This window comes from Salmo trutta, chromosome 4, assembly GCF_901001165.1.
Source record: "Salmo trutta chromosome 4, fSalTru1.1, whole genome shotgun sequence".
NCBI classification, from domain to species: Eukaryota; Metazoa; Chordata; class Actinopteri; order Salmoniformes; family Salmonidae; genus Salmo; species Salmo trutta.
Genome location: NC_042960.1, coordinates 41,708,730 through 41,733,612, shown reverse-complemented (window position 1 = coordinate 41,733,612; position 24,883 = coordinate 41,708,730). Strand labels below are relative to the sequence as shown.

Sequence of the window (24,883 nt, the reverse complement as noted above, 5' to 3'; positions counted from 1 at the left end):
TTGCAAATTGGACACTTCTTTAATAAAGAAAATTGAACAGGTCATATAGCTTAACAGGTTCATTGTCTTTCCCCTTCCATCTCAACTCTATACTACTAAAGTAAATCTGTTACTACCGATACTACCACTTAAAATCCAACTACTGCTACTTCAATAAATTACACAATTACTACTTGTAAATGTAACACTACTACTAGGCTTGGAGCCAATCAGACAAAAGACTAGCAGTAGTGTGCTATGCTACCCAGTTATTACAAATAAAACCCTCCCCATGTACCTACATTACATATAATAATCAATCATAATAGGATCATCTGATTACAATCGTTGTACTCCTCTCTTTGTATCTGTATGTACAAATCACTTGGTAAAATGCGTAGGGGGTAATTTCCCTCTACAAGACATCATTCATATAAAAATACATCTCATAAGCAAAATAAATAACTTGATCTTCAGACTGCTTCATCCAGCCATGCAGCCTCGCAAGGCTTCTGTCCTTCATTTTAAGCTGCGGTCATGTGCTCCTTGGAAAGATCTGAACAAAAAATACAAATTCCAACTGGGGGTTGGAGCTCATGGTACTGAATTATAGCACAGGTTTCCCCACTTATAATTCCGATTTGGAAGCTCACATTAACAGTATTTGGATGTCGGAAACCTGGGTTACAGATTATTTCCAAGAGCGCATGAACACAGCATTATTGCACTGAAACGGGGGGAGGAGTGGAATAGGTCTTTGGCTCGTCTCTTTTTCCCCCTCACTCGCACCCTTCTCTCCCGCCATCCTGCTGTCCCTCACACTCCATTCTTCACCAGTTCGTGGGCTCCACTCTCGTCGATGACCAGGGTGGGGCGGAACTCTTTCCCCTTCACCAGTCCCCCCAGACCCTGCAACAACAGGAAGTGACATCAGGATATGATATGAATGCTAGTAAAGCTGAATTTAATAACTACAATGGGAAACACTTGTTTTTATATTTCTTTCTATTTGAACAGGTCCCTCCCCCTTACCTCCCCGCCATAGGACACCAGTGGGGAGATCTCACATTTGATTGGCAGGTCTGTTCCATCCTTCAGGCTGTGGGGAAAAGAGGAGGCATAAGAAGGGAGGAGAGGCTTAGTTGGTTCTCTTGTGTGAGGAGGAGGGGAAAAAAGAGAAAAAGCAGCTGGATGTGTGATCTTCTGCTCCAGGTGTTCTTAGATTAACCGTTTGGAGCAAAGCATTAAAGCGTCAACAGCAGCAGTTAGACTCACAGACCTGTTTCCGGGACAAAAATTAAGCCTATTCCTGGACTAAAAAGCACTTTCAACTGAGATTCCATTTAGTCCAGGAGTAGGCTTAATCTAGGTCCAGGAAGACTAAGTCAGCACTGAAATGTCAGAAGTGGAAGTGAATGAAGTCTATTGATTGGGGGAGCGCATACATCCCACAAAAAGAGCCACTACACCTTATTACAATCTAAAATGACACCACTAAGTCGCATTTATGAATGTTATAAATATAAAAAATGGTGTTGAATCATCCTTGAACAATAAAGAGGATTTAAATGCATTTCGTGTTGCCGTCACAATCGCAGGTAACTGACCAACATCAGATCTGAAATAGCCACTCATCGTCTACCCATCTCCCCTTCACCATCAGACAGACATATTAACACAGTGACATCATCAGTAACATCGATCGCAAAGCGTGCCCAGTGCCCATTACCCAGCATGCTCCACATTCCGTGGGTTAGTAGCTACTGTCCCAGTTAGCACTAGGCCCTGCTCCAATATATTATGCATCCTTCCTTCCTTCAGGTAATCACTGATCTAGCAAGGTTTGATAGGTGAAAGCAACAGGGTGGTAAACTGGCTTACAATTATCTAATCACATGCAGACCAGTGATTGACTAAAGAAAGAGGGGAAGAAGGATGCATATGAAGACTATTGGAACAGGGACCAAGTCAGTGGGCAGGCCAGGTACTTCTGCCCCCACCTGCACAGGACAGGTGGCCCTGTGACATTGCCCAATGACCTGGGCCCTAGCACAGGTAAACCCCAGGCTGCATTTCAACACTCGAGTCTCTCTCCTCGTCTCCTTCACTTCACCCACACTGATAGGAATAAACTGACCAGGTGAAAGCAAAGGACAGGTGACAAGGAGAGGAAGCAACTGTAGAGAATTGAGACAGCCTGGGTGTTTGTGTGTGTGTGTGACAGTTGGTTACTGTGAGCGACTGTGCGAATGTGTGAGAAAGCCAAAGCCCCGTCACCATGCAGTAACTCAGTCAGTAGCACAGAGAATAGTTACTTCTGGTTGACATCAGCTGTGCCACTTCCTGCAGATCCGTCTCTGGAAACATTAAAACATTACACAGGACACACAGGGTTAAGGGGAACCGTGAGGGAGTGCTGTGAGAAAACGTGTGACTGTGAAAAAGCTGTGACAGGGAGACTAGATGGTGATGAACGTGTCAAATAGAACGTATGTATACTCACTGTGTGTGTGTGTGTGTGTGTGTGTGTGTCTCTCTCACCTGGGTATAGCGGGCACACGCGTGCCGTTCTCGTCTATGAAGTGTCCTCCAGCGTTGAGGACCCAGCGGTGATGAAGGGACATAAGGGCGTGTTTCGTCGTGGTGGGTGTGTCTTTACCGTCCTGGCTGTCGGCGTTCTTCAGAGGAGAGAACTCGTCTTCACGAAGAACCTCGTACACCACAAAGGTCCTTAGACACACACACACACACACACACACACACAATGGGAAAATACATCTTTAGTGATAACGTTTAAGGTAACCCACAACAAAAACACATTTATCATCGTCCCATTCCAGTTTTAAACAGCCTGAAAGTGAAGGGTTGTTCGAATAGTGCCACATAGAATAGCGTCCTCATTGCAATGAGACGAATCCTTTGACTCCATGTAAAGTTCTAAAAGCAGCAGCATGACTCAGAGATGATGTCATGATGATTAAACCGCCGGAGGGAGAGACACATGGAGAGAGAGGAGGCTGGAGCAGCTCGTAAAACCTGCCTCTTCAAGCCCCAGCAGCAGGAGGAAGAGGATGAGGAGGGCCGGGCCGTGCTTCCTGGCTCTGGGACAGTGGCTATGGAGCTGGGGGTCCAGCGAGGGGTCTGGGGTGTTGGAACTTGCCATGGGGCAGGATGCTGAGGTTGGGGCTCTAGAAATCTGGGTGTCAGGACCTGGGTCTTACAAACAGAAGCCTGGCTGTGGGGAGGGAGAACCCTGATTCCTGCATCCTGCTGCCCTTTCTCTTCTCTCCCTCACCTCCAGGGTCAGGCAGTCAATTCAGGAAGTGATTTGTATTTCAAATTCAGAAATGTATAAACTTTTGAATTAAATAGCTTCTACTTTTTAGTTGATTGAGAAGTCAATGAGAAGTCGACTACTGAATTGTAATTTTAGTTTACTTCCTGTAAAACCTTTAAAAGGGGAAACAGCCTGCCAGCTCCACACATGCTAAAGCCGGTTGGAAAATCACAGCACTCACTTGGAAAACTGGAAGATGTCAAAGACAAATTTTTCCATTTTAATCCCGTTGGGTTTGTCAGGTTTGATTAGCCTTCCCTGCATGTCCACGTACGGGATTTTCTTCTGGGCCACGTGATGCTGCAGCTGAGGCTCGAATGTCCTGAGAGAGGAAGGGGGAGAGAGAGGTGGAAAGGGAGAGAGAAAGGGGGTGAGAGAAAGTTAAAGACAGACACAGACAAGGGAGATCAGGAAATCTGAAACATGCTCTTGGTTATAACTGTTAAACAATGAAGAGAAAGAAAAACACTGGCAAAGACATCATGTATTTAAAATACCAAAGTCCAGACATAGAAAACTAAACTTCAGCTTTTTCCTCCTTTCATTTTCTTCACCTTAGATTCTGGGAACTCATTAAAAGTCACTGCGATGTTTCCAGCCATTTATCAGCTGACACACACTGCTCATTAGAAACCAGCTCGGTCCAAGACCACTACTTCTCTCTCAGGTTATGAGGCGCTCACTAGGCAGGTAATGACCTGAAATACCTGCTTAATGGGGGTTAACATTTCACCATGTAATTACTCACTTACTGTATGGAGGTATGTGGGGCTGTGCGTGTGGCTGTGTGCGCATTTTTAACTGTGTTTAGCTATGTTAAATGTGTCTGTCTGTCTGTGTGTGTGAGTGAGAGAGACTCACTGGACGATGTCCCTGAGGAAGGGTAGTGTGAAGAAGTGATTGGCTACGTTTCCAGCGTTGAACATGAGCCGCCCGTCCGTGCTACGCTCCTCAGCCGTAGCCAAGGAGATCTCACTGTATTCCACCACCTGGTAACAGCCGTCCACCTTACAGACCACACCCACCGCCTCCGTTGGATTGGTCTTCTCCACCACCTGGAAGTGACGTCATAGGAAAGGATTTTACCTCACCTGGGACTGCCCCCCGATTCTGCCCTCCTCTCCAAAGCATGCACTAGTTCATTCCCACTAAAAGCATTTGGATTTCTGTTTACAGAGAGGTTTAGATAGAAGATTGCAGATAGAAAGGAAGACATGGATGGGATTGTTAAAGAGGATTTGACTGTACATTTTAGTGACTGGAGTCTGGTCCAAATCAGAGATCCAGCCCTCTGCCCATCTGGTTGGCAGTCCAAATGAAAGAGCTGGGCTTGATGAGAGGTTTAGTGGTGGGGGGAGAAGACTAGGCTCAGCAGGCTGATGAAGGGTTTAGCTGTGGGGGAGAGGCTCGGTGGAAGAAGCCACAACTGCAGTCTCTGTCAGTTAACGACAGGAGGGTGGGTCCCTGCATTCCTCTGATCCTAGCAGAGCCTCCACACCACAGCTCAGACTGACACGCAGCAGGAATGGGTTTAATACAGCTCTCAACTTGGAGTTAAATGTTTGACTTAATTACATCTGTACTTCATTGTAGAGTTGTACTTCAGAGGCATATTTCAAGTGTAAAAAGCCTTTTCTCCATTCTGCAGAGTTTTGTGGTGATGGTTTGACAAGTTGCACAGGTAAATGTGCAGGCTAGGCTGCAGTCAGGTTAATTTATTTCCCATTTTATTTCACCTTTATTTAACCAGAACAAGTTCTCATTTGCAACTGCAACCTGGCCAAGATAAAGCAAAGCAGTTCGACACATACAGAGTTACACATGGAATAAACAAACAATCAATAATACAGTACAAAAGGTGCAAATGAGGTAGGATAAGGGAGGTAAGGCAATAAATAGGCCATGGTGGTGAAGTAATTACAATATAGCAATTAAAACACTGGAATGGTAGAATGTGCAGAAGATGAATGTGCAAGTAGAGATACTGGGGTGCAAAGGAGCAAGATAAATGAATAAATACAGTATGGGGATGAGGTAGTTGGATGGGCTATTTACAGATGGGCTATGTACAGGTGCAGTGATCTGTGAGCTGCTCTGACGGCTGGTGCTTAAAGCTTGTGAGGGAGATATGAGTCTCCAGCTTCAGTGATTTTTGCAGTTCATTCCAGTCATTGGCAGCACAGAACTGGAAGGAAAGACGACCAAAGGAACAATTGGCTTTGGGGGTGGACCAGTGAGATATACCTGCTGGAGCGCGTGCTACGGGTGGGTGCTGCTATGGGGACCAGTGAGCTGAGATAAGGTGGGGCTTTAACTAGCAGAGACTTGTAGATGACCTGGAGCCAGTGGGTTTGGCGACGTATATGAAGCAAGGGCCACCCAACGAGAGCGTAAAGGTCGCAGTGGTGGATAGTATATGGCGCTTTGGTGACAAAACAGATAGACTGCATCCAATTTGCTGAGTAGAGTGTTAGAGGCTATTTTGTAAATGACGTCGCCGAAGTCGAGGATGGTCAGTTTTACGAGGGTATGTTTGGCAGCATGAGTGAAGGATGCTTTGTTGTGGAACAGGAAGCCGATTCTAGATTTAATTTTGGATGGAAAATGTTTAATGTGAGTCTGGAAGGAGAGTTTACCTAGGTGTCTGGTTAGACTAATGTACCAAGCACGACTGTTGGTGGAATATTAGTCTTTGGTTGGACGTCACAGAAAATGATAAATGCTTTGGAGGCTAATTTCAGGAGTCTTGAGTACTTTCCACAACATTTTGAAGTGGAGGTTTCAAAAACTCCCCTTACCGGTGCATCTCTAGTCTCTGAGATAAAAAAAAAAAAAGAAAAAAAAAAGAAAAAAAAAAAAGGAATTTAGAGAAGACAGCCTCACACCGAGTATACCAAACATTAAGAAAACCTTCCTAGTATTGAGTTGCAACCCCCCTCCTTTGCCCTCAGAGCAGCCTCAATTAAGGCATGGACTCTTCAAGGTGTTGAAAGCATTCCACAGGGATGCTTGCCCATGTTGACTCCAATGCTTCCCACAGTTGTGTCAAGTTGGCTGGATGTCCTTTGGGTAATAAACCATTCTTGATGCACACAGGAAACTGTTGGGCGTGAAAAACCCAGTAGCGTTGCAGGTTCTTAACACAAACCAGTGCGCCTGGCACCTACTACCATAACCCGTTCAAAGACACTTACATTTTTTGTCTTGCCCATTCACCCTCTGAAAAAGGCAGAAATACAACCTAAAAAGGCTTAAAAACCTTTAACCGGGCTCCTCCCCTTTGTCTTCTGATTAAAGTGGATTTAACAGGTAACATCAGGAAGGGATCACTGCCTTCCCCTGGTCAATCTATGTCATGGAAAGAGCTGGTGTTAATATTTTCTATACTCAGTGATATTTTTAATAGTTAAATAAGTACCTTGCGTCGTAAAAAAAAAAAAGTTGCTTTCCTGAGAAGAAACCAGTTAAGTTTCCTATTTAACCACTGCTCCCTGTACAGTTTTCTTCCCTCTCAAAACTAGTACACGGTGTCCAAACTCAACGTGTAGAAAAAAAAAAAATTCATACATCAGGCTTGTGATGCTATAGGCTGAGTGGTCTAAGCCGTCGGTGTTGGAGGGCTGTGTGGTTCCCTCATTGTTCATAACGAGGCAGTAAAACAAGGCCAGTATCACGTCACATAGTTGCAGCAGTTATTTTTATTCTTTAGTGTTTGTTTTAGTCAACGTGTCTTTATAAATCTCTCATCAAACCCATCAATGTACAGTGAGATGACATGAAGGAGCAATGAATGAGACTCCCTGGATGTGTTTTTCAGAGGAATAGCCTATCATTTAAAGCCAGTTCATGACATTGTCTAGCTTAAAAAAAACACCTCCGCTCTAGGTACCCTTTACAATATAATAAATATAGATATTTTGTATCTCATATAATAATACTATTTTTTTTAGAGACCAATACATACGTTCCTATTTTTACCACATTCTTGCCGTAATAAGCCTTTTATATCTCCGGTGCGTATACTGGCAATTTAGGAGTGGGAGTACATGTGGGCGCATATCCATTTATTATAAATCCATTGAATATACACCATCACAAAGAAATCTATTCATTGGATTTAGGCTGGTCCTAAGAAACATAAGACTATTCAAATGTATTTTCAAAAGAATAGTTGTATATTTTGAGTGTCATTATGTTACTGGCACAGTATGTGCAGCCTATATGCTAAACGGCCGTGTCATGCACATGAAATCGGTAGTTATTTTGTTCATTAAAAACAGACAAGACACAATTAGGCTACCCTGATCACAATTAACACATTTTATAGTAGACTAAGAATATAATAAAATAACAATAAAATACAAATACTTTTCACACAACTTGCGCCACGGCAACGTGTGGAACCGCGGTCACATAGAAAGAGCCCAAGGCAAACCCACGCTTTTTTAATTTTATTATCCATGTTTCATCTCGTTTCTACCCTCATTCCGCTTTGTTAGGGAGCACGCATTGTGTTTTACTCTCAATGTATCTTCATTATGATCGAAAATAATATCAATCAATATTTTCATAAGGATGCGAGTTTCGTGTTCATATTTCACAACCTCCACGGCCTTTACATTGCATTCGGAAAGTATTCAGACCACCTGACTTTTTCCACAATTTGTTACATTACAGCCTTATTCTAAAATGGTTTGAATACATTTTTTTTAAAGTCCTCAATCTACACACAATACCCCAAACGAAAACAGGTTTAGAAATGTTTGCAGATTTATTAAGAAAACTGAAATACCTTATTTACTTAAGAATTCAGACCCTTTGCTATGAGACATCGAGCTCAGGTGCATCCGGTTTCCATAGAGCTAATTCTGGAACTTGGAGTCCACCTGTGAACAGGCACACACCGGTCTGTCGATATAAGGTCCCACAGTTGACAGTGCATGTCAGAGCCAAAACCAAGCCATGAGGATGAAGGAATTGTCCGTAGAGCTCCGAGACAGGATTGTGTCGAGGCACAGATCTGAGGAAGGGTACCACAACATTTTGCAGCATTGAAGGTCCCAAAGAACACACTGGCCTCCATCGTTCTTAAGTGGAAGAAGTTTGGAACCACCAAGACTCTTCCTAGAGTTGGCTGCCCGGCCAAACTGAGCAATGGGAGGAGAAGGGCCTTGGACAGGAAGGTGACCAAGAATCCAAGTGGTCACTATGACAGAGCCCCAGAGTTCCTCTGTGGAGATCGGAGAACCTTTCAGAAGGACAACCATGCTCTGCAGCACTCCACCAATCAGGCCTTTAGGTTGAAGTCGCCAGGCGGAAGCCACTCCTCAGTAAAAGGCACGACAGCCCACTTTGAGATTCCTTTAGGTGCCTTTTGGCACTCTCAGACCATGAGAAACAAGATTCTCCGGTCTGATAAAACCAAGATGGAACTCTTTGGCCTGAATGCCAAGCATCACGTCTGGAGGAAACCAGGCACCGCTCATCACCTTGCCAGACCATCCCTAAGGTGAAGCATGTTTTTCAGAAGCAGAGACAAGTCAGGATCGAGGGAAAGATGAACAGAGAAAAATACAGAGAGCCTTGTTAAAAACCTACTCCATAGCGCTCAGGAGGCCTACAAACCTAACTCAGTTACACCAGCTCTGTCAGGAGGAATGGGCCAAAATTCACCCAACTTATTGTGGGAAGCTTATGGAAGGCTACCTGAAACATTTGACCCAAGTTAAACAATTTAAAAGGCAATGCAACAAATACTAATTCATTGAGTGTATGTGAACTTCTGACCCACTGGGAATGTGATGAAAGAAATAAAAAGAAATAAATCACTATTATTCTGACACTTCACATTCTTAAAATAAAGTGGTGATCCTAACTGACCTAAGGGAATTTTTACTAGGATTAAATGTCAGGAATTGTGAAAAACTCAGTTTAAATGTATATCTAAACTTCCGACTAACTGTAAATGTGATCGCAAATTTATTAAAAATAAAATTTCTAAAAACCTGTTTTTGCTTTGTCATTACGGGGTTATTGTGTGTAGATTGATGAGGGGAAAAAAACAATCCATTTTAGAATAAGGCTGTAAGATAACAATTTGGAAAAAGTAAAGGGGTCTGAAAACACTGTAGATGAGAAAATGAATAGATGAACTACACCACCACTTATTTGCCCAGACAGAGAATTAACTAAATATACAGATGGAGACTCAGTGAAACAAAATCACATTGATTAAGACAAGTCACGGGCTTCTGGTTAAGAGTAGACCTAGGCTACTAATAATAAAATAATCCAATTGTTAAAGGTTAACTCTCAAACCCAATTTCAGCCTTTGCCTAACCCCTTCATTTTTTTAAACATGCATTCAGGTGAGAAGTTGTGGGTGGTGGGGAATTGCTCATTAATATTCCTTTTGGGCATGGGTAAATGTAGTTGTACCTGATTCCAACACTTCCCAATACTTACCCGAAGTCCACTAGCACGCTCTGATAAAATGCTGCGCATCGCGAGCAAATACGGCTCTGGACAGTTAGCTCACAGTAGTTAGGCGCTGTGTTAATGAGAGCTATTGCTACTTACAGTGTACATTTTAATCCCATGGGGGCAAAAACATATTTGAAATTACTTCCATTTATTGCAGTATTGTGTTTGGAAGAAAAGTGCAATCATCCCCTAAAAAAAATTATATTAGGGGCTCAATTCAATCCAACCCGCATTGCTGTTTTTACACAGTAACTATTTTTCCCAATGGTCAAATTAACTCTCAAATTAGTCTTGGGTACTGTATAAAAAGGTTGACTCCTCTCACAGGTTAAAAAAAATATATATATATATATACAAAAAAATTATTGAATTTGGTCATATGCAGAAATGTGCCTTACTGCCTTCTGAATTGTGTTACATATATAAACCCTGGAATGCTGACGCTATGTATTAGGCATTCAGAGGCTTTGAAGCAACCGTTGCCACTCCCTAGTAGACGCAGTCCATAGGAATGAATGGAATTCTACAGTATTTAAATGAACTGTTAAGGCCAAAATTACATGCATTTAAATATTTGTTGTAATGGGGCCAGTAACATTAGTACTCTTAATTTTTTAATGTCTTTATATTTGTCTTTTTTAAGTTTAGCTCACATACTTAAAAGTATGCATTTAAGTGTCTAATAGAATACATGTTAAAAAACAAAAATGTAGATATGAATACATTTTTTTGTATAGCTTTAAAATATTTTGGACAATTAAGGCTTACCACCAAGATGGCAGCACAGTGGCTTCAATACAGCGCCCCATGTCAGTAATCCAGGGTTTATAAGCGAGGATACTGACACTGCCACTCATGCAAGATTGCTACAGTAGTCTAATCAAGGAGGCATCATGCATGCCATGCAGGTGTTTGTACACATGCATACACACACACACACACACACACACACACACACACTTTCATTCAAATACACACATGTAAATAGTGCCATACATACACTCAAGCATATTCAGTAGGCCTTGCTTTTATGATTTTTGTTGTCCTTGATGACTTAGTTTTTTTGTTGCATTGTTGTTTTCCTTTCTCTCTTTTTTCCCCATTTTGTTGGTTGGTGTGGTCAGGACTTGCCCTCCTGGATGGAGATCAAAGGTGCCGGCTAACCGAAGGTTTCAAGACCCTCCTCTCCTGGGCGAGTTGGTCAGATTTATGACGGTAATATATACCTTGCAGGAACTGTCTCTCGTGCACTGCAGTATGATGGTCTCACCAGATACTGACTGGTTTTCTGATCCACCCCCTACCTTTTTGTAAGGCATCTGTGGCAAACAGATACATATCTGTATTCCTAGTCATGTGAAATCCTAATTAATTTATTTCAATTGATTGATTTCCTTATACTGTGTGAACTGTAACTCAGTAAAATCTTTGAAAACGTTGCATTTAGATTTTTGTTCAGTGTAGAAGGGAATGCATCTCATATCGAACACCTCCCTTGAGATGACAGAGGCATGATTTCAATGGTAGAGTTGAACTGATAGGGGCAAAAATAAATGTACTTGTTAGACTTGTTTCACTATAACTAAGCCCAAAACATCTAGTTTTTCATATAACCAGGTTGAAAAAAAATGTCTGATCAGCACTTATAAATGACCCAAGTTAATAATGAGCCTTATTGTAGCCTGGCTAACCAATGTCTGAACAGAGATTTAGTGAAAAGAAAATCTGACGTTGATTCCCAACGCTTGTCTCAAAGCAGATCTAAACGGTGCTGAAATAGTTGGTATTGCTTTGTATTATAACTTGACTTTGGGAGTTTCAGTAAGCAGCAATTTGATGCCCTCAATTGCATTAGCCCTTCTTTATTCCAATAGTGTCGTTTTTCAGTGATATTTCTTCCCACAGTAATTATTTATGGTTCCATCCATTTGTGGTTAAGAAAACAGTGCATGTCCTGGGCTATGGGAAGAGATGGTTGAAGTGACATGCCTCGCAAAGTCAGGCAGGAGGATAGTAGTAATGGGATAGTAGGACATAGTAAGGCATGTATACTTCTTGCGTTTAGCAGAGCAGCTATGAAGTAAGTAGTCAAGGAAGGGAGTTTGTTTATATTGGACCTCGCGCCCCTACCGCCAACCAATCATGTCAATGCGGAGCTATACATTGCGATTACAAAATTTGGGAGAAGCACAGCGATTTGGTATGTTGCTCGATTTGGCTTCTGCAAGCCTCTGGAGGCTACACAATTGAGTCACACTCCATATGGAGCCTCCGAATCACATTTCCAGAGCAAGCACGAACTGGCTTTAAGCCGTAGACAGAACTTTAACGCAATCATGACTAGATCGGTTGGCGGAAGTAAAAGTTGAGGCTTTGGCGCCGGCCATGCCTTTCAAATATATATATAAAAACAGTTGGCGGGATGTTAAAGTTGGCTGAAAAACATCTTGGTTTGAACCAAGTATGTGTGAAGAAACGCCTGCTACTTCACTCCTTCTGGGTGATAGTCTACACCCCCACCTTGTGGTGAATTAGAAGTGCAGTTTAAAAGAGGAGAAGTTGTGGCAATGCAGTTGTCAATGTCTCAAAGACAGTACAGTATGAAGATGGGCTAAAACTGCTTTTCCAATAGAAATCCCTTCTCACACTTGTAGGCGATGTCATGGCGCATCGCTATGTAGTGCGTCTGGGTTTAGAAACTGGAGCTATGGCCCTTCACGTGTCCAGTAATAGAATATGCGCAGCTCTGCCATATTGTCAACAAGCCAGCATGGGGCATTGTTCAGAAAACATACATCTTCAAACTAGTTTTCAGTGGGAAGGCAGGCAAAGCGTTTTAATCAAAAGCAAACACATTGCATGTGAAAACAGAATCCTACTCATTACTCCACATGCTTAATTAACCTACATAACTTTGTGTCAGGGAGGCAGCCAGGTGTTCGGTATGAAATACATTCCCTTCAACACTGAACAAAAATATAAATGCAACAATTTCAAGACTTTACTGAGTTACAGGTCATACAGTATAAGGAAACCAGTCAATTGAAATAAATAAATTAGGATTTCACATGACTGGGAACACATATGCATCTGTTGCATTCCAAAACGAACACAATCACTTTTCACCAGGTGCAAACTGCCACCCGGGCCAGTTTAATTGAATCCCCTCAGTCACACCCTCTTATCAAAACACACCTTTACTGAACACAGTTTCAATACTAACTTCCTGGTCTGGTATTGTACAACAGGACCTGAACCACAAGCAGATCAAGGATTGGATGATGATGCACATGGTCTGAGTCTAAATTCATTTCAATATCTTCCTTCTCATCACAGAGTGACCAACCATACTGCTTTCAGCTCAAAGCTTTTGTGAACATTGGCTTAGAGGGAGAGAGGACCAGGAGAGGAAACCACTTTAAGCTACTGAGACAGGATCTGACTAGAGAAGGAAGGAAGTCATTTAAGAGTATTGGAACATATTGGGTGACCTCATGAGTCACATTTGGCCCCGTTGTGAGAGACAGAAGAGGACAAAGAGACAGCAATAGAGAGAAACTTCCAGTGAGAAAGAAAGAGAGAGCGCTACTAACCTTCGCCCCACAGTCGCCTCCTCTCTGGACACAGAAGCCGACAAAGGCAGGGTCTGCTACTTTAACCAGGATGTTGTCCACACAGTACACATGGATGAACCCGATCTTCCTCTGCTCCATGTCCTCCACAATCCCCTGGGCACCCAGAGCTCTGTACAGACCCCCATTACCATCTGAAATACAGACACACACACACACACACATCAGTACTGACCCATTAACATCTAAAATACACAGATATACACACACACACACACACACACACACACAGATTAAGTTGTGTACCTGGGGCCATTGCCAGCTTGGCTTTGCTCTCCAGGATGATCTTGCCATTGTAGTCCATGGCAGGCAACATGCCCTGCTGGAAGAAGGTCACGTTGTCTTCGCCCAGCCCAAAGTAGCTGTGGCACGAAAAGAACTCTTTAGTCAACGCCATGGTCCGGCCGCTTGTCATGATGTACCTAGGTAGAAATTCAGTTATGATTTATTTTGTGATTCATTCACCGGTCATTATGTGCAGTGGGAATGTGATGATACAGCTGGTTTGATTCAAGGATAATACAAAAGAGAGCGCTTGGTTCTTTAAGGTTATATCTGCAAAAAGATGATTCTGAGATAATTGGTTTTAAAGTTAAACCCTCATTGGTTTGAATGGTGTCAATTTTTTTTAATCTAGTATTCTTCTGAACTTAACATGAATTGGGGTAATTAGAGTACTATATACTGTAGGTAGATAATAAATTTACAGAACAAGGCTATGTCAATAACTAAATTTTGACAAAACTGCAGACAGAACCATATAGTCCCATGTTCCCGAACTCTCAAGACAATGATTCATTTTTACTTTTTTATCAATGTTTGACTTTTCACTGTGAATCACTGCATAATTACTTACGCGTTTCATAAGATTGGAAACCTTGCCTCTCATGTTACAAAGATTCCAGAAAGGTTATTCATAATGCACATTCTGGCAAACAATTGAATCCAGATGAATTTTAAAAGCTGAATGCTCAGATCTAACTAAGGTTAAAAATACATTGTGGCAACAAGCCATCACAAGACACAAAACCAGAAGTACTTCCTTATGACTGGATGGCATCTCATGGTGAGCGCTTAGGCCCAGCCCCAAAGACGAGATGCCAGCTGGACACGTCTCCTTCCTGTCAACCCACTCCTAAATAGTCTTAATGATTCCCTTCATCTACTCCACAGGGATTTACATTGCCTATAGAAAGTCTACACCCCCTAGAATTTGACAGTTTGTCACATTACAAATTGGGATTGAAATATAGTTCATTGAGCTACACAAAATAATCCATCATCTCAAAGTGAAAAAGAATCTGTAAGGTCCCTCAGTCAAGTATTGCATTTCAATCACAGATTCAACTACAAAGACTAGGGAGCTTTTCGAAAGCCTCATAAAAGAAGGGCAGGTATTGGTAAATGGGTAACAATAACAAATCAGACATTGAAAATATATTTAAGTATGATCAAGTTGTTTCAGTCTGCTTTACACCAGACACTGGGAGAGGAAAATCACCTTTCAGTAGGACAACAACATAAAACAAAAAGCCAAATCTACACTGGAGTTGCTTACCAAGAATACAGTCAATGCTCCTGAGTGGCCAAATTACAGCGGATTTAAAAAGAATTGTAATTTCAGAAAATGTATCTGGCGTGAATATTAGAATGATAGTGTTTCACCGTTTTACTTAACTGGCAGTGTTGTGATTTGCTTTTATAGTCGCCTATTGATTTCTCCAGCCGGAGCGGCATCCGTTCCCAAACTGGGAAAGCCGTTATGACTTTGTGGCTGTATTATCTAGTGGAAATCTCTGTCTCATCCTGGTTGCTATAATTCTACACCTTTCACTTAATATCCATTTATGTGAGAAAGCAAGCACTGACTAGTGTAGGGAATCATTGTACCGTCGCTGTGAAATATATTTTCAATTACAAAAAAAAATATTGTTTGAAGCTGGTGGACCAAAACTAAAAAGTTACTTTCGGTTTTGGTTCACCAGCTTCAAACAGCGGTTTTAATCCACTAGCTTTCTGTAGGCACTGTATAATACTGCTCCTTTCTGGGATCAAACCGCTTCCTTGAATGATGCGGGGGAGTGTTAGCAATATCTAGGTGTAGTTAATAATCAGACAGATGAAACTTTAGAACAGAGGGGGAACACAAAAACATATCTTTGATACAACCCTGTTATTGTATGGTTTGTTTGTGATTTCACAAACTTGGCTAAAACAAAAACAGTTCCCTGAAGAATGGATTGAGAAACAGTGGTCAGCTTGATGTAATGCTGCATGTAGTGCTGAGCGATTAACTGAAACGTAGGTTATTTTTCATTTTTTAATCATCAACAGAATCGATTGACTCTTAAAACCAAATGAAACTACAGTGGAGTTGTTTGGAAGGAACACATAATATGTCTGGAGAAAAAAAAAGGCCCAGCACACCAACATCAAAACCTCATCCCAATTGTAAGACATGTTGGAGGGAACATCATGGATTGGGGCTGCTTTGCTGGCTCAGGGCCTGGACATCATCGAAAGGAAAAATGAATTCAAGTTTATCAAGACAATCTGACCGCCAATTGAAGCTCAACAGAAGTTGGGTGATGCAACAGGACAACGACCCAAAACACAGAAGTAAATCAACCACAGAATGGCTTCAACAGAAGAAAATACACCTTCTGGAGTGGCCCAGTCAGAGTCCTGACCACAACCCGATTGAGATGCTGTGGCATGACCTCGAGAGCGGTTCACACCAGACATCCCAAGAATATTGCTGAACTGAAACAGTTTTGTAAAGAGGAATGGTCCAAAATTTATCCTGACCGTTGTGCAGGTCTGATTCGCAACTACAGAAAACGTTTGGTTGAGGTTATTGCTGCTAAAAGAGGGTCAACCAGTTATTAAATCCAAGGGTTCATACTTTTTCCACCCTGCACTGTGAATGTTTACACGGTGTGTTCAATAAAGACATGAAAACGGATAATTGTTAGTGTGTTATTAGTTTAAGCAGACTGTTTGTCTATTGCTGTGACTTAGATGAAGATCAAATTTTATGACCAATTTACGCAGAAATTAAGGTAATTCAAAAGGGTTCACATACAGTGGCAAGAAAGTATGTATACACAACCGGCCAAAAGTTTTAGAACACCTACTCATTCAAGGTTTCTTTTTTTAGTTTTTTACTATTTTCTACATTGTAGAATAATATGAAATAACACATATGGAATCATGTAGTAACCAAAAAAAAAGTGTTAAACAAATCAAAATATATTTTATATTTGAGATTCTTCAAATAGCCACCCTTTGCCTTGATGACAGCTTTGCACACTCTTGGCATTCTCTCAACCAGCTTCATGAGGTAGTCACCTGGAATGCATTTCAATAACAGGTGTGCCTTGTTAAAAGTCAATTTGTGGAATGTATTTCCTTCTTAATGCCTTCGAGCCATTCAGTTGAGTTGTGAGAAGGTAGGGGGTATACAGAAGATAGCCCTATTTGGTAAAAGACCAAGTCCATATTATGGCAAGAACAGCTCAAATAAGCAAAGAGGAACGACAGTCCATCATTACGTTAAGACATGAAGGTCAGTTAATACTGAATTTCAAATCACTTTGAAAGTGTCTTCAAGTGCAATCGCAAAAACCATCAAGCGCTATAATGAAACTGGCTCTCATGAGGACCACCACATGAAAGGAAGATCCAGAGTTACCTATGTGGCAGAGGACAAGTTCATTAGAGAGTTACCTGCCTCAGAAATTGCAGCCCAAATAAATTCTTCACAGATTTCAAGTAACAGACATCTCAACATCAACTGTTCAGAGGAGACTGCATGATTCAGGCCTTCATGGTCAAATTGCTGCAAATAAACCACTACTAAATGACTCCAATAAGAAGAAGAGACTTGCTTGGGCCAAGAAACATGAGCAATGGACATTAGACCAGTAGAAATGTGTCCTTTGGTCTGGAGTCCAAATTGGAGATATTTGGTTCCAACAGTGTCTTTGTGAGACACCGTGTGGGTGAACGGATGATCTATGCATGTGTATTTCTCACCGTAAAAAAAAAATGGAGAGGAGGTGTTATGGTGTGGGGACACTGATTTATTTCAAATTCAAGGCACTCTTAACCAGCATGGCTACCACAGCATTCTACAGCGATACGCCATCCCATCTAGTTTGGGTTTAGTGGGACTATCATTTGTCTTGCAACAGGACAATGACACAACACACCTCCAGGCTGTGTAAGGGCTATTTGACCAAGAAGGAAAGTGATGGAGTGCTGCATCAGATGACCTGGCCTCCAATCCCTCAACCTCAAACAAATTGAGATGGTTTGGGATGAGTCGGACTGCAGAGCAAAGAAAAAGCAGTCAACAAGTGCTCAGCATGTGGGAACTCCTTCAAGACTGTTGGAAAAGCATTCCAGGTGAAGCTGGTTGAGAGAATGCCAAGAGTGTGCAAAGCTGTCATCAAGGCAAAGGGTGGCTATTTGAACAATCTCAAATAAGACTTTTTGATTTAACACTTTTGGTTACTACAGGATTCCATGTGTGTTATTTTGTAGTTGAGGTCTTCACTACTGTTCTACAATGTAGAAAATAGTAAAAATAAATAAAAACCCTTGAATGAGTTGGTGTTCTAAAACTTTTGACCGGTAGTAAGTGAGTACACACACACACACACACGTTCAAAAGTTTGGGGTCACTTAGAAATGTCCTTGTTTTTGAATGGCACATTTTATGTCCATTAAAATAACATCAAATTGATCAGAAATACAGTGTAGATAATGTTAATGTTGTAAATGACTATTGTAGTTGGAAACGGCAGATTTTTTTTAATGGAATATCTACATGGGCGTACAGAGGCCCATTGTTAGCAACCATCACATCTGTGTTCCAATGGCACGTTGCGTTAGCTAATCCAAGTTTATAATTTTAAAAAGGCTAATTGATCATTAGAAAACCCTTTTGCAATTATGTTAGCACAGCTGAAAAGTGTTATGCTGATTAAAGAAGCAATTAAAGAAGGCCAGTTTTGACTAGTTGAGTATCTGGAGCATCAGCATTTGTGGGTTCGATTCCAGGCTCAAAATGGCCAGAAACAAAGAACTTTCTTCTGAAACTCATCAGTCTATTCTTGTTCTGAGAAATTAAGGCTATTCCATGCGAGAAATTGCCAAGAAACTTAAGAACTCGTACAACACTGTGTTGTTGTACGAAGGGATGGTGTTGTTGCACAGAAGGGATGGTGTTCTTCGGCTTGCAATACTCCCCCTCCTCCAAACATAACGATGGTCATTATGGCAAAACAGTTCTATTTTTGTTTCATCAGACTAGAGGACCTTTCTCCAAAAATGTACGATCTTTGTCCCCATGTGCAGTTGCAAACCGTCGTCTGCCCTTTTTTTGGTGGTTTTAGAGCAGTGGCTTCTTCCTTGCCGAGTGGCCTTTCAGGTTATGTCGATATAGGACTCGTTTTACTGTGGATATAGATACTTTTGTACCCGTTTCCTTCAGCATCTTCACAAGGTCCTTTGCTGTTGTTCTGGGATTGATTTGCACTTTATGCACCAAAGTACGTTCATCTCGAGGAGACAACGTGTCTCCTTCCTGAGCGGTATGACAGCTGCGTTGTCCCATGGTGTTTATACATGTGTACTATTGTTTGAACAGATGAACGTGGTACCTTCAGGCATTTGGAAATTGCTTCCAAGGATGAAGCAGACTTGTGGAGGTCTACAATATTTTTTTCTGAGGTCTTGGCTGATTTCTTTTGATTTTCCCATGATGTCAAGCAGAGACACTGAGTTTGAAGGTAGGCCTTGAAATACATCCACAGGTACACCTCCAATTGACTCAAATGATGTCAACTAGCCTATCAGAAGCTTCTAAAGCCATGACATAATTTTCTGGAATTTTCCAAGCTGTTTAAAAGGCAGTCAACTTAGTGTATGTGACACAGTGAATTATAAGTGAAATGATCTGTCTGTAAACAATTGTTGGAAAAATTACTTGTCATGCACAAAGTAGATGTCCTAACCAACTTGCCAAAACTATAGTTAACAAGAAATTTGGAGTGGTTGAAAAACGAGTTTTAAATGACTCCAACTTAAGTGTATGTAAACTTCTGACTTCAACTGTGAGAGTGAGATATAGATATATATATACACACACACACACTGAGCTTTCTTATGTCTCCTAGTTATATGACAGACACTTCAAAATCTTATTCCTTATGATACATTTTTTTTACTGTCTTCTTTTTGCCATGTATGAATGTGTTATTCAATGCGATTGTGGGCTATAGTAGTAAAGGCCAAATTCAATATTTAAATTTTATACTGAAAGGGGTCCTAAAATTCAAAATGATAATCGCTATTATTATGCTGCCAGTCCCAGTCTCACCAGGGGATGAAGCACTTGGCTCCATGTCTCTGTTCTGCCAGCTGTTGAAGCCTCAGTATCCTCTCTGCCTGGATCTGGAACAGGGTCTTGTGGGAAGGCAGGCCCACATCATACATGCCTTTTGGGTAGGACACCCCAAGCCGGGTCCCTTGGCCCCCCGCTAGCAGCAGAACAGCCACCCTGCTCTGGGAGATGCACCGCAGACCTAGGAAAGGGGTTGAGACAATAACAGTTAATGTATGAGACCATAATTTAACAAAAATGTAAATATGGTACAAACAGAGCTTATTCAAGCAATATAACTGAAACCAAAACATACTCGTGATGGTTGACAAAACTCAAGAATTCTATTGACTTTTTATGGCTATAACGACTGAAGTATAATCTACCTTGGCAAGGTGACCTGATATAATCATTGCAGGTTGAAACAGCAGGATAACCCAATAACCATAGTTCAATTGCATTCAACTTCACAATCTAAACATACACTACATGACCAAGAGTCATGGGGCGGCAGGCAGCCTAGTGGTTAGAGCGTTGGGCCAGTAACCGAAAGGTTGCTAGATCGAATCCCTGAGCTGACAAGGTAAAAATTGTCGTTCTGCCCCTGAACAAGGCAGTTAACCTACTGTTCCTAGGCCGTCATTGTAAATAAGACTGTTCTTAACCAACTTGCCTAGTTAAAGGTTACATAAAATAAAAAATGTGGACACCTGCTCGTCAAACATCGCATTCCAAAATCATGGGTATTAATATGGAGTTGGTCCTCCCCTTTGCTGCTATAGCAGCCACCACTTCTGGGAAGGCTTTTCAACACTGCTGCAGGGACTTGCTTCCATTCAGCCACAAGAGCATTACTGAGGTCAGGCACTGATGTTGGGCGATTAGGCCTGGCTCGCAGCTCATCGCAAAGGTGTTCGATGGAGTTGAGGTCAGGGCTCTGTGCATGCCAGTCCAGTTCTTCCACACCAATCTCAACAAAGCATTTCTATATGGACCTCACTTTGTGCACGGGGGCATTGTCATGCTGAAACAGGAAAGGGCCTTCCCCAAACTGTTGCCACAAAGTTGGAAGCGTAGAATATTCTAGAATGTCATTCCCTTCACTGAAACTAAGGGGCCTAGCCCAAACCATGAAAAACAGCCCTAGACCATTACTCTGCCTCCACCAAACTTTACAGTTGGCACTATGCATTGTGGCAGATATCGTTCTCCTGGCAACAGCCAAACCGAGATTTGCCCGTCGGAACGCGTTTCCTCTGTTCCAAAGTCCAATGGCGGCAAGCTTTATACCTCTCCAGCCGACGCTTGGCATTGCGCATGGTGATCTTAGGCTGTGAGGCTGCTTGGCCATGGAAACCCATTTCATGAAGCTTCTGACGAAGAGTTAATGTGCCGACGTTGCTTTTAGGGGCAGTTTGGAACTCTGTAGTCAGTGTTGCAACAGAGGACAGACTATTTTTACACGCTACAGCACTCAGCGGTCCCGGTCTGTGAGCTTTTGTGGCCTACCACTTTGCGGCTAAGCCGTTGTTGCTCCTAGACGTATCCACTTCACAATAACAGCACTTTCAGTTGACCGGCCAGCTCTAGCAGGGCTGACTTGTTTGAAAGGTGGCATCCTTAACAGTGCAACGGTTAAATTCACTGAGCTCTTCAGTAAGGCCATTCTACTGCCAATGCTTGTTTATGGAGATTGCAACGGGTGTGGCTGAAATACCAGAATCCACTAATTTGATGGGGTGTACACATACTTTTGTATATATGGTGTACTAGGTCAACAACACCCTTATTATACAGCTCTACTTTACCTTACCTAACCTGTTGCTATAAGAGTTGGTGATTAACCCACAAGTGCACTCACATTTCTGAGCCTTTGAGAGTGGACTGGGAGGTACCATTGTAGGCTTTGGCTTTTCTGACACACATACACACCCTGGGGTGTATGTATCCTTAGCTTGCTGCTGTAGATGTTGGCTGCCTTGACACACCACCATGATTAAGAACTGACGCAGCGCTGGATGACCTCATGAATGAGGGCGCAGTACCCCATTTACGTCAGGCCCAAACCAGAACCAGATGCTCCCTTGCTTCTCCCCTCAATCCCTCAGGCTGGACCTCCTCAGCTGCAGCTAAGGCCTGCTAAACATTGAGCTGGACCCCCACTTCAACATCATGATTTACCCCCTAACTCTTAAGGTTGCCAAGTCATGTAAGGGTTACCAGGTCTTATTTAACCTCCTCAGAGTTGCCATTACCTGATCACAGCAAATGATCCCTTCTGCTGCCTGTCACTGTGCTGTTTGAAGGGGGTTACCAGGGACATGTTGGAAAGGTTAGTTTCAGTAGCCCTGCTTAGTTGGAGGAAATTGTACTCCATAGGCCTTTACTCATTTGGGCAAAAGTCTGTCCTCCACCCTCTCTCCTCCGTGACCCGGAAACCGATAAGTGGTCAACGAGATGTCACTTCATTAGAAGGCTAACTGAAGAGTGTCCTCCCCTCTTCAATATCCATGTTTCATCAAGGATAGTCATGTGTATCCTACCAGACACCTTCGCAGAAGAGTTTTGAATTGAATTGAATGCCCTTTGAATCCTCTTTTGTTTTGTTGGAGGAGAAAAGCATGCAAACGTTTAAAAATGTTATTTATCGTTTTACCTACAAAATGTCTTGCACAATTAACTTAATTTGTCATTTATAAAATTACATTTATTTTGGGATGCACCCCTGTAAACATAATTTGCCTGATTGATGCGCCATTGCAGAAGGAGTCTCATTTCATACAAGAGCATTTTCATCCACAGTCTCTCCTCGACTACCCATGACCTTTTTCAAAAGGAGGCGAGAGAAGATGAAGGAGCAAGGACGCAGGAGTTGAGCAAATCCAGCTGAGAGAGGCCATAATGTTCGACCTTAGTTTATTCCCTCGCGCAACTGAGACAACCGACACACACAAACACACGCGCTGCACGCACTTCACGACTAGTCTAGAATGTAGCACTAGGCAGAAGACACCTACTATATAACATTATACTGCATACCTGATTTCCCTACCTGCCCGTTTCACTTTCTGGTAGCATGTAAAATAATCTAGGATGTTGAAAACCAGTGGAATTCAATCCCTTGAATGAAGATTGTGGCAGAGATGCATTATTTTGACTGAAATGCATGCATCATTGTGACCGACTTTACCAAAACCGTAAATTCCAAGCTAAACCAACCACAACTAAAATACTTTTCAAGTATTTGACATATGGATTTGACTCTGGTCTGGTCCCAAGCAACCCACCATTTGGGAACCCATGTACCAGACGACTCACCCTCCTCCTCCCAGTCCTTGAGGCAGTCTCTGTCCCTGGTCACGCTACCCAACACCTCCCTGGGCACTGGCTCCATGCGGGCGTCCATTTTCTCCTGCTTGCTGCTGCCCGACACCGCCATGGCACTGCGGAAGAACCTGTTGATCTCCTGGAAGTCCATAGCTTCCAGGTCAGAGGTCATCTCAGCCTGCTGCTCAGGGGTCAGCTCATCCCAGAACTGCAGGAGGTGAGACTGGCCAGCTTCTGCCAACCTCTGGATGAGTCTGCTTCTGGTGCGCTCCATGACGATGATCACACTGCTTGGTTAAGCTACTGTAGAAGAATCTCCTCTCGGGAAACTACCTACCACACCCAGAAAAGAAGCGAACAGGAACATGTTGTAAGTGTCAGGAATATTTAACTAGCCCACACAGCCATGAGGATCACATTACTGGGCTCAAATTTCCTCTGAAAACTACCACACCCAATACAATCGAAAATGATTGGGAGTGTCATAGTCACGTCAGATAGGTATTAGGAAGCACTGGCGCAGCATCATTGGAATACACTTGCCTTAAATAGAAACAGATGCTGGGTCCTCTCTGGTTCAACACTAGCTTAATGACTAAAAAGAGAAGACGTTTCACCATCTGGATTTGTGTCATAAATATGGTGAACAGCAACATGTACATCCATGATCTTTGTGGGACCATAATTACATGGGTGTGCCTGCCATGTTTCTTCAAGCAAAGCTTGGTGACTTCAGTAGACATCTATGACCACATTCCAGTAGGGGACTTGTTGTACCAGACTACACGCCCATTTGACAATATCCCCTTTGATTTACATCAGCAGATGAGCGGAGCTGTCAACTTGGCACCCCAATAGTGCCGTAACTTTTCTTTAGCTTGAAGCCAAGTCTACTGCAATAAGCAGGGCAAAACCAGATCCTCGGGACACCAATATTAAGTTACATCATTGACACTAAACTCCACAGAACATTTCCACGGCTTTTAGACAATCCACGACATGGGAAGTGTTCTAACATACAATGGCTAAAGAAGTCCCCCATTGATGCATCAAAACTATTTACAAGCAGGCTATTACTACGTTAGCTAGCTAACGTAATACTACACATTTTACACCATCATGTCTATCCATAAAGCTGCGGTTATGTTAACTAACCAAATCAGATGTTAACTACCTACACATATTGACTATCGTCATCATTCAATTTGTGGTCCTACACAACAGCACGGTACCAATGGGGGGCGCGACAATAATTGAAACCTCACAGCTATTTTACAACCCTGGTTGAAAAACAAAATGCGCTAACTAGACTATTGGATGAAAATGTAACTAAGCGAGTAGCAGATTAAGTTAATAAAAGCTTACCTTCAACGCAATGTCTATGAATCAATTTGGTCGGACAGCGTCTATCCGGTGATTCTTGTATCGACCAGCGTAACCCCGCCCCCTCGAGTACACCTAGCAACATCCGTCACTTTGACGTGGCACTATCGAATGGGAACGCCCTGCGGTTTAGAGACACATTTTTGCCGTATTACATATTTTTGTGCATTTTACATTTACCCTTACAGTATTGAATAAATAATAAAGTCGCGATTAACCATCTCAGACAACTATGATAGTAAAATACTTATGAGACCATCCAATAAGAACTGATTTACCGTCAGTGTATTTGTTTACCCTTCTTATATTTCTATGTCGTTGTTGAACTGTAGACTGTTCCTAGATCTGTAA

At 42.2% G+C, this 24,883-nt stretch overlaps 1 protein-coding gene across 3 annotated transcripts; it reads right to left on the bottom strand.

Moving 5' to 3' along the window:
* LOC115192363 (UDP-N-acetylhexosamine pyrophosphorylase) lies at positions 1–24,619 on the bottom strand. 3 transcript variants are annotated; one of them, XM_029750759.1, is made up of 11 exons: positions 24,515–24,619; positions 23,141–23,482; positions 19,820–20,024; positions 13,678–13,853; positions 13,393–13,565; positions 4,178–4,371; positions 3,498–3,638; positions 2,521–2,709; positions 2,295–2,336; positions 1,012–1,078; positions 1–888 (listed from the first exon to the last, which is right to left on the bottom strand). In XM_029750759.1, exons 2-11 carry the CDS (start codon positions 23,421–23,423, stop codon positions 796–798), a joined length of 1,563 nt encoding a protein of 520 aa, XP_029606619.1. In that variant the 5' UTR covers positions 23,424–23,482; positions 24,515–24,619; the 3' UTR covers positions 1–795. The 3 variants fall into 3 exon arrangements, with proteins under 3 accessions (XP_029606619.1, XP_029606621.1, XP_029606622.1); XM_029750761.1 differs by lacking the exon at positions 24,515–24,619 and adding an exon at positions 23,693–23,719; XM_029750762.1 differs by lacking the exon at positions 2,295–2,336.
* Between the last annotated feature and the right edge of the window lie 264 nt (positions 24,620–24,883).

Bases quoted from the DNA above. Each gene is read 5' to 3' on its own strand.
- LOC115192363 (XM_029750759.1), bottom strand. From the start codon at position 23,423: ATGGAGCGCACCAGAAGCAGACTCATCCAGAGGTTGGCAGAAGCTGGC. The intron at 13,854-19,819 runs GTGAGACTGGGA...ATTTCTACCTAG, and splicing joins GCCAAGTGCTTCATCCCCTG to GTACATCATGACAAGCGGCC. The intron at 889-1,011 runs GTAAGGGGGAGG...CTGTTGTTGCAG, and splicing joins TGGTGTCCTATGGCGGGGAG to GGTCTGGGGGGACTGGTGAA.